Source organism: Chiloscyllium plagiosum, chromosome 22 (assembly GCF_004010195.1).
Source record: "Chiloscyllium plagiosum isolate BGI_BamShark_2017 chromosome 22, ASM401019v2, whole genome shotgun sequence".
Classification (NCBI taxonomy): Eukaryota; Metazoa; Chordata; class Chondrichthyes; order Orectolobiformes; family Hemiscylliidae; genus Chiloscyllium; species Chiloscyllium plagiosum.
Window position 1 is genome coordinate 37,582,376 of NC_057731.1, and position 10,791 is coordinate 37,593,166.

Here is a 10,791-nt window from a genome sequence, read left to right on the forward strand (position 1 = left end):
TTTAAGACCTGTCCTACTCTTCCGATATTCCTCCAGGGCCCGTTCTGTTCTTAGCTGCCTGGTTATGTACGCTTCCCTTTTCCTCTTGGCTAGTCGTACAATTTCTCTTATCATCCACGGTTCACATATCTTGCCCTTCAATGGGACATGCCTATCCTGCACTATCTTTAACCTATCTTTCAAAGCCTCCCACATCTCAAATGTGGACATCCCTTCAAATAGTTGTGTCCAATCCACATTTCCCAGATCCTGCTTAATTTTGATATAATTGGCCTTGGCCCAGCTTAGTAGTCTTCCGTTAGGACCACTCTCTTCTTTATCTATGAGTATTCTAAAACTTACAGAATTGTGGTCACTGTTCCCAAAGAAATCCCCCACCGCAACTCCTACCACTTGTCCTGGCTCGCTCCCCAGTACAAAGTCCAATATGGCCCCTTCCCTCGTCGGACTATTGACATACTGCTCTAGAAAACTCTCCTGGATGCTACGTACAAATTCTTCTCCATCCAGACCTCTGACACTAAGTGTATCCCAGTCAATATTGGGAAAATTGAAATCTCCCATCACCACTACCCTATTGCCTCTACATATATTCATAATCTATTTACCTATTTATTCTTCTACCTCACGCTCACTGTTGGGAGGTCTGTAATACAGCCCCAACAATGCAACTACACCCTTCTTATTTCTCAGCTCCACCCATAATACCTCACTATCCAAGACTGCCATAGTGTCCTCCTTTAGCACAGCCGTGATATCGTCCCTGACCAGCAATGCAACTCCACCCCTCTTTTACTTCCCTCCCTGCCCTGTCTGAAGAGTCTGCATCCTGGAACATTTAGTTACCAATCATCATGCCCTCCTTCAACCAAGTCTCTGTGATGGCAATGATGTCATACTCGCAGGCACCAATCCAAGTCCTAAGTTCATCTGCCTTACACACTATACTCCTTGCATTAAAGTAGATGCATTTCAGGCCACCGGTTCTTTTGTGCTCACCTGCTCTCTGCCTATTCTTCCCTTTATTAATGCTATCTTCATAATTCTTATAGTCTCCAGTCTCCACCTCACTGCCTACTTGTTTTCTCTTCTGGTTCCCAATCCCCTGCCATATTAGTTTAAAACCTCCCCAACAGCAGTTTCAAAAACTCCCCCAAGGACATTGGTTCCAGTTTGGTTCATTTGAAGACCGTCCCTTTTGTAATAGCCCCACCTTCCCCAGAACCGGTCCCAATGTCCAACAAATCTGAAGCCCTCCCTCCGACACCATCTCTCAAGCCACGTGTTCATCCTGCCTATTTTTTAATTTCTACACTGGCTGGCACGTGGCACTGGTAGTAATCCCGAGATCACTACCTTTGAGGTTCTCCCCTTTAACCTCTGTTCTAGCTCCCTGAATTCTTCTTTCAGGACCTCATCTCGCTTTCTACTTATATTGTTGGTGCCTATATGCACCAAGACAACTGGCTGTTCACCCTCCCCTTTTAGAATGCTCTGCAGCCGATCAGTGACATCCCTGACCCGAGCACCTGAGAGGCATCAAACCATCCGGGAGTCCCGTTTTCGGCCACAGAACCGCCTATCTACTCCCCTCACAATAGAATCCTCTATGACTATGGCCCTAAGAGCCTTTTTCCTGCCCTTATGAACAGCAGTGCCCGCCACGGTGCCATGATCTTGACAACTGCTGCCCTCCCCTGGTGAGACATCTCCCCCAACAGTATCCAAAAAGGTATACCTGTTTTGGAGAGAGATGATCGCAGAGGACACCTGGACTGCCTTCCTACTCTTTTTCTGTCTTGGTCATCCATTCACTGTCTACCTCAGCAATCCTAACCTGCGGTGTGACCAGTTCACTAAACGTGCTATCCACGACCTCCTTAGCATCGCGGATGCTCCACAGTGAGTCCATCTGCAGCTCCAGAGTCGTCATGCGGTCAAACAACAGCTGCAGCTGAACACTCTTCTTGCAAGTGTAAGAATCAAGAACGTCAGATACGTTCCTAAGCTCCCACATCAAGCAAGAGTCACATGCCACGGGTCTGAGGTCCCCTGCCATTGTAAGCTTCGCTTTATATGAACTAGCTAAAACCAAATAATGCACTTAAATAAATGAAGAAAGATAAGAAATGAAAGCCTTACCTTACAGGGTCTTTTTCTTCTGATTAGAGGAGGGGGTGGTGGTGGTGGGAGGGAGATACTACACATGTAGTATCTCGGGTTTAACCATTGCCCAAATATAAATTAAGCCCTTACCTACTCGAGGTAAGTCCCTTTTTAATCGGGAAAACTTACCCTTCCTGGTAGCCCTCGCTTCACTCCTCCTTCTCTCCTCACCGCTCTGGCAAAATGGAGCTGCCTATAGATCCTGAATCTCAGAATCCTTTCTCACAACTTATCCACCACAGACTTTAGGATCATTGGCCTATAGTATCCAGGCATTTCCCTGTGCCCTTCCTTAAATAATGGTAAAATATTAGCCACCCTCCAAACTTTGGGTGTTTCACCTGTGGCTGCCGATGATATGAGTGTCTTTGTAAGGGACCCCATACTTTCCTCCCCAGCCTCCCACAAAGTTCTGATTTTATCAGGTCCCAGGGATTTATCTACCTTAACTTCATTTTAAGACTTCTAGCACAACCTCTTCTGTCGTATGGATTCTCTTCAAGTCATCAAGTCATCAATGTCTTTCCCAACATAAATACTGATGAAAAATATTCATTTACAATCTCATCCATCACTTGTGGCTTTGCACATAGATGACCTTGGTGATATTTAAGAGGCCCTGTTCTCTCCCTAGTTACTCTTTTATGCCCTTCATATACTTGTAGAATCCCTTTGGATTTCCTTTCCCAAAGCCATCCATGTCCCCTTTTAGCCCTCCTGATTTCTCTAAGTGTACTTTGACCACTTCTGTGCTCAAGGAACTCACTTGATTCCAGCTGCCTATACATGTCTTTTGTTTCCTTCTTTTTCTTAACCAGGGCCTCAATCGTTCAGGGTTCCCTACTCCTGGCAGCCTTCCCTCCACTCTAGCGGGAACATGTTGAACCTGAACACTTATGAACTGACTTTTGAAAGTCTCCTATTTATCAAACATCCCTCTGCCTGCAAATAGCCTCCACGAATTAACTCTTGAAAGATTATTTCTAAGACCATCAATATTGGTCTTGCTCCAATTTAGAACTTCAACTATCCTTTTCCATAGCGATTTCAAAACGAATGCAATTTTGGTCACTTAGTAACATTTCTTTCACTTGCCCTGCCTTATTTCCCAAGAGTAGGTCAAGTTTTGCCCTTTCTCTGGTATTATTAGAATAGAGAATCATAGGGCATGCTGCATGAGAAATTCTTCGTGAACACACTTAACAAATTTCTTAAGCTCCATCAAACCCTTAACACTATTGCAGTTCCAGTCAATGTTAGGAAATTAAAATCTCCTACTATTACAATCCTGTTACTCTTGTAGCTATTTGCGATCTCCTGTCATATTTCCCCCTCAATCTTTCACTAGCTATTGGGGGGGCCTATAGTACAATGCTATCAAAATTATTTATCAGTTCTACTAATTTGACACAGGGGGCAAACCCTCAAGAATGTCCTCTCTCCGTACTGCTGTGATGTTCTCCTGGATCAAAAATGCAACTGCCCTCGCCCCACCTCCCTTCTATCCTTCCTATACTATCTGTACTCTGAAACATTGTGATGCCATGCCTGTGCCTCTCTCAACCATGTTTCTGCAATATCCCAGTGTCTCATACCTATCCATGCCCCAAGATTTTGTGTTTTAACTGTCAGGCCTCTTGCTTTGAAATAAATGCAGTTTAATCCAGACTTCACTTGCTTCCTGCTGTGCTCTTGCCTGCCCTGTCTAGTACTAGCATTACCAACACAGCTTCTATGATTTAAATTGTTCTCATTAACTTCTGTACTGTCCTCAACCTTCTCTTTTGACTCCCTACTGCTTTAGATCCAACTCCTCTGCCAGACTAGTTTAAATCCTCCTGGGTGGCTTGAATAAATGTATTGGTCCCTCTCCAGTTCAGGTGCAACCCGTCCCTCTTGTACAAGTCACTTCTGCCCCAGAACATATCCCAATGGTCTAAGAATTTGTATCCCTGCATCAGCTCCAAGCCAGGCATTCATGTGCCAAATTCTACTATTCCTACTCTCGCTAACACATGGAAGTGGAAGTAGTCGAGAAATTACTACCCTTGAGGTTTTGCATTTTAACTTTGTGCCTAGCTCCCTATAATCACTCTTCAGAGTCTTATCCTTTTTCCTACCAATGTTGTTGGTACCAATGTGTACAATGCCCTCTGGCTGCTCACCTTCCCTCTTAAGAATTTCATGCAACTGCTCAGTAACTTTTTCAACTCTGGGCCAGGGAGGCAACACACCATCTTAGAGTCTCAATCGCAGCCAGAGAAACAGCTGTCTGTGCCCCTAACTACAAGTCCCCTATCCCCCGTGGAGCGGCATGGTGGCTCAGCACTGTTGCCTCATAATGCCATGGACCCGGGTTCGGTTCCAGCCTCAGGCAACTGTCTGCATGGAATTTGCACAATCTCCCCGTGCCTACGTGGGTTTCCTTCGGGTGCTCCAGTTTCCTCCCACAATCCAAAGGTGTACAGATTAGGTGAATTGGCCATGCTAAATTGCCCACAAGGTTCAGGGTTGTGTAGGTAAGGTGTATGAGTCAGGGGTAAATGTAGGGGAATGGTCTGTGTGCGTTACCCTTCAAAGGGTCGGTGTGGACCTGTTGGGCCAAATGGCCTGTTTCCACACTATCGGGATTCTGTACTAATGATCGCTTGGACTTTGCCCAAACCTGGCCTACAGTAGAGCCATTCATGGTGCTAAAGGCCTGGCTGCTGATGTTGTACTCTCTTGAGACGCTACCCCCTCAACAGTATCCAAAATGATATACCTGTTTGAACAAGGAATAGCAACAGGAGACACCTGCACTACCTGCCTACGTCTCCTGGTAGTCACCCATCTGCCTGACTGAACCTGTGGTGTGTCCACATCACTGTAAGTAGCGTCTATCACATGCTCTGCTCTTTCTATACTCAGTTTGTCCAATTGCTGCTCCAGCGGAAACAGGTGGTCCATGAGGAGCTGCAGACATAATAATCAGGGACACGAGACTGTTTTCCTTGATCTCCCATATTTGGCATGCCACTACCCTAACTGCCATCTGTGACCTTTCACAGTAAGACAAAGAATGGAATTTTACCTTGTCCTTAACTTTACCTTGTCCTTTACCTTGTCCTTGCTATTTGCCCTCCTCACTGAAGGGCAGTATTCAACAAAGCCCACATTTAAACCCCCAGCAGCACTTCAGCTACAAAACAGCCCTTCTCAAAATATTGCTTCATTAGAGTTTGTCTCCCTTTTATTTGCTCCTGTGCAGTCACTCGTGACTGAGCTGACTCCTTTCAGATTCCTCCTCAGTTGCTGCTAAGCAACTGTTGGATATATTATGGTAATATTAGTGAGTCAGTCTTGGTGGTGAAGATTAAAGTGTGCTATATAGGCTACACTACAATCCGCAGTGCTTTTACTAAGTGTTGCTCTACCTGAAGGAGTACTGATTCATAAGCTGAGAAAAGATGGTAAATAATGCTTTATTGCACATGTTGTGCATCTCGTGTTCAGATGTCAATATTGCAGGGTCTCAGGGTCATGACCACCAGAAGAAATTGGAGAGTAATTGTGCTTTGTAGATCCCACCTAATGAAAATCTTCAGCTGCTCGTGAGAAAGAACGCACCAAGAATTTGTTTCTTGTGTTCAAGATTATTATGCATTTTTAATAAATTGTAACATTGCAAGTGTAAGATTTACAGAAACAAAACAATCAATCGATTATCCGAACAATCAATCGGTTATCCGAACAAAATACTCACCGCCTGTCTTGTTCAGATAATCGAGGTTGTTCTGTACATGGATCTCCTTTGTTTCTCATGGTGGTGATATGCTGTCTTATAAAATCAATGATTATTCTAAGTCACAAGGATTGGTGCTGGGTCCACTGCTTTTCATCATTTATATAAATGATTTGGATATGAACATAGAGAGGGATAGGAGAGGTAAGTTTGCAGATGACACCAAAATTGGAGGTGTAGTGGACAGCGAAGAAGGTTACTAGGAGAAAATGAGGACTGCTGTTCCTGATGAAGGGCTTATGCCCGATATGTTGATTTTCCTGCTCCTCAAATGCTGCCTGGCCTGCTGTGCTTTTCCAACGCCACACTCTCAACAGTGAAGAAGGTTATCTCAAATTACGATAGGATCTTGATCAGATGGGCCAATGGGCTGAGGAATGGCAGGTGGAGTTTAATTTAGTTAAATGTGAGATGCTGAATTTTGGAAAGGCATATCAGAGCAGATCTTATACACGTAAGGATAAGGTGCTAGGGAGTCTTGCTGGACAAAGAGACCTTGGAGTGCAGGTTCATAGTTCCTTGGAGTGGCAAATAGTTAGGATAGTGAAGAAGGCATTTAGTATGCTTTCCTTTATTGGGATAGGAGTTGGGAGTAGAGTATAGTGTTGGAAAAGCTCAGCACATCAGGCAACATCCGAGGAATCTGAGGAAGGGTTAATGCCCAAAATGTCGATTCTTCTGATCTTTAGATGCTGCCTGACCGGCTGTGCTTTTCCAACACAATACTCTCGATTCTGAACTCCAGCATCTACAGTCCTCACTTTGGTTAAGTTGTGGCTGTCCAGGACATTGGTTAGGCCACTTTTGGAATATTGCATGCAATTCTGGTCTCCCTTTTATTGGAAGAATGTTGTGAATCTTGAAAAGGTACAGAAAAGATTTACATGGATGTTGCCATGGTTGGAGAGTTTGAGCTATAGGGAGAGACTGGGGCTGTTTTCCCTCGAGTGTCAGAGGCTGAGGGGTGACCTTACAGAGGTTTATAAAATCATGAGGGACAAAGATAGGATAAACAGACAAGATCAATTCCCTGGGGTAGTGGAGTCCAGAACTAGAGGGCATAGGTTTAGGGTGAGAGGGAAAAGATATAAAAAGGTGCTAAGGGACAAAAAGGTGCTAAGGTCTGTGTGTGGAATAACTTGGCAGAGGAAGTGGTGGAGGTTGGTACAATTACAACATTTAAAAGGTATCTGGATGGGTATATGAATAGGAAGTGTTTAGAGAGTTATTGGCCAAGTGCTGGCAAATAGGACTAGATTAGGTTTGGATATGTGACCAGCATGGATGAGTAGGACCAAAGGGTCTGTTTCCATCCTGTACATCTCTGTCTCTCTGACTCTACATACAATGTGTAATTCTACAGGTAAAATGTAGGTGAGTTCCTTTAAGATTACAAGAGTCATTATTAAGTTGACAGAGCTTGTCGTCATTGAGTTTAATTACTGATTATCTAAGGGAACATAGTAAAATGGGGTGTTCTTTCTGAGTTCCTGAAAATTACATTGCATTTTATCAAAGCGTGATACTTCTAAATGTTGGTGAGCAAAGGTGATTTGTGTTTTAGATTAGATTCCCTACAGTGTGGAAACAGGTCCTTTGACCCAACCAGTCCACACTGACCCTCTGAAGAGTAACCCGCCTCTACTCATTTCCCTCTGACTAATGCACCTTGCACTGTGGGCAATTTAGCGTGGCCAATTCACCTGACCTGCACATCTTTGGACTGTGGGAGGAAACCTACGCAGAAACAGGGAGAATGTGCAAACTCCACACATACAGTCGCCAAGGCTGGAATCAAACCTGGGACCCTGGTGCTGTGAGGCAGCAGTGCTAGCCACTGTGCCACCCCTTACATACAAAGAGATTTGCACATTCTTGCTATTGGTAGCTTTTCCTTGAGTCTTTGTTTGCTTTCAAATGATTGTGACACAAGGTTCAGTTTACATTTTGGGCAGCAATTCTATTCCTCTTCTAACTCCATTTTAATTGGGTTTTAGCTTATGTTTTTACAAAATTAGGTTACTTTACTTTATGGCTCAAAAAGGCTTAAATTAACCATTTGAATTAAACGTAAGGACCCAACTCAGATAAATTGCATTCACATGAAATATATATTTCCCTTTCACCTCCCCCACCCCCTGTCACCAGTCCCCCAACTAAAGCGCTGCTCTTTGTCATGCCCACACATTGGAGATATGTTTAACTCCCTCATTTCTTTGTGCTGGAGATGAACACCCCAGCTCAAGGGTGTATGAAATCTAGTACCTGAGCAACTAACAGTTTTGTGGGGCGAGTACATGTCTGATACTGTTCATATGAAGTATTAGTCGTTTTTTGTTATGAAAACATTGTTGAATTTGCATAGTTAGAAGTGTTTATATTTGTATTCTTGATGTTTTTATTTTCAAATATACAGAATCTGCTGCTTCTGAATTTTGGCTTGTGATCTGTATGTGCAACAAGCCATAAATTTAATTTTTACAAAGGATTACTGCTAAATTTAAATGTGAATTCAGATTATCTGGTTGTAAGTTTGTTACTGGTAACTTGTATTAAAACAAGTTTTTCATTAGAATTTACAAATTACAATTTGTGATTTAGGTAAATAATGGTATATAATATTGATTGCACTTGCTGATTTAGTTATGACCCTTAAGACATTACCAGTTTGAGTTTTTGTTTTATACTTTCATAGAAGTCTCTCGAAGACCCACATTTTTGAAAAAAAAAGAATGTTTTAGTATTAAAGGTTTCTTAAAGTAACTTATAACTTTTTGTTTGTGCAGACAAATAAAGATCTTGACTTGTCCATCAATGCGTCGAACAATTTCAATTTAAATGTCACTTGGTCTATTGGTTCAACAGGTAAGTTTGAGTTTTTGATTTTTAGTTGTACAGCAGAATCAATCATGTCTGAAATATAACAATATAGAGCTATAGATTCTGTATAACAATATAGAATCCACAAAATCATTTTTCTATTAACGCTTCACATTTTTAAGGAATTATTTTGCTGGAGAATGTATCAGAATAAAATTTTACACTGATCTTACATTCTAAATTTATTGTTTCCATGGTATAATACAAACAGCCTTCAAGATTCGGAGCCCGTTGGTTTTGTTGTTCTTGTTTACGGTTAAATCTTTGGCAAATAGTGGAATCAAAAATTAGGTTATCTTTGATTATCTGCTCTAAATTGTTAGATATGCTGAGTTTAAATGGGTCAGATATGGCATGTGTTAAACTAGGTTGTTCACATGGGGAGGTAAAGGCCTGGTAGTGTTATCGCTGAACTATTAATCCAGAAACTCAGCTCATCCTCTGCGGTCCTGGATTCAAATCCTATCACAGCAGATTCAAAATTCAAAAAAGAATCTGGAGTTAAGGGTCAAATGATGACTATGAAATCATTGCTGGTTGTTGGAAAAATGCATGTGAATTCGCTAATATCCTTTCGAGAAGAAAACCTGTCATAGAGTCATAGAACCAGAGAGATGTACAGCATGGAAACAGACCCTTCGATCCAACCCGTCCATGCCGACCAGATATCCCAACCCAATCTAGTCTTACCTGCCAGCACCCGGCCCATATCCCTCCAAACCCTTCCTATTCATATACCCATCCAAATGCCTCTTAAATGTTGCAATTGTATCAGCCTCCACCACATCCTCTGGCAGCTCATTCCATACACATACCACCCCCTGCGTGAGAACGTTGCCCCATAGGTCTCTTTTATATCTTTCCCCTCTCACCCTAAACCTATGCCCGCTAGTTCTGGACTCCCCGATCCCAGACAAAAGACTTGGTCTATTTATCGTATCCATGCCCCTCATAATTTTGTAAACCTCTATAAGGTCACCCCTCAGCCTCTGATGCTCCAGGGAAAACAGCCCCAGCCTGTTCAGCCTCTCCCTGTAACTCAGATCCTCCAACTCTGGCAACATCCTTGTAAATCTTTTCTGAACCCTTTCAAGTTTCACAACATCTTTCCGATAGGAAGGAGACCAGAATTGCACGCAGTATTCCAACAGTGGCCGAACCAATGTCCTGTACAGCCGCAACATGACCTCCCAACTCCTGTACTCAATACTCTGACCAATAAAGGGAAGCATACCAAACGCCTTCTTCACTATCCTATCTACCTGCGACTCCACTTTCAAGGAGCTATGAACCTGCACTCTTTGTTCAGCAAAACTCCCTAGGACCTTACAATTAAGTGTATAAGTCTTGCTAAGATTTGCTTTTGCAAAATGCAGCACCTTGCATTGAAATGAATTAAACTCCATCTGCCACTTCTCAGCACATTGGCCCATCTGGTCCAGATCCTGTTGTAATCTGAGGTAACCCTCTTCGCTGTCCACTACACCTCCAATTTTGGTGTCATCTGCAAACTTACTAACTGTACCTCTTATGTTCGCATTCAAATCATTTATGTAAATGACAAAAGGTAGAGGGCCCAGCACTGATCCTTGTGGCACTCCACTGGTCACAGGCCTCCAGTCTGAAAAATAACCTTCCATCACCACCCTCCGTCTTGTACTTTTGAGCCAGTTCTGTATCCAAATGGCTAGTTCTCCCTGTATTCCATGAGATCTAACCTTGCTAATCAGCCTCCCATGGGGAACCTTGTTGACCGCCTTACAGAAGTCCATATAGATGACATCTACTGCTCTGCCCTCATTAATCTTCTTTGTTACTTCTTCAAAAAACTCAATCAAGTTTGTGAGACATGATTTCCCACGCACAAAGCCATGTTGACTATCCCGAATCAGTCCTTGCCTTTCCAAATACATGTGCATCTTGTCCCTCAGGATTCCCTCCAACAACTTGCCCACCACTGA

General features: G+C 43.0%; 1 protein-coding gene across 2 annotated transcripts in view; it reads left to right on the plus strand.

Annotated features, from left to right (window-relative positions):
• The window catches only part of atrnl1b (attractin-like 1b), a 944,158-nt gene that overhangs the window by 415,537 nt on the left and 517,830 nt on the right, over positions 1–10,791 (plus strand). For both annotated transcript variants that reach the window (XM_043712811.1, XM_043712812.1), the window contains exon 23: positions 8,737–8,815. In XM_043712811.1, the coding sequence (XP_043568746.1) occupies positions 8,737–8,815 (79 nt within the window). The remainder of the gene's footprint in view (positions 1–8,736; positions 8,816–10,791) is intronic.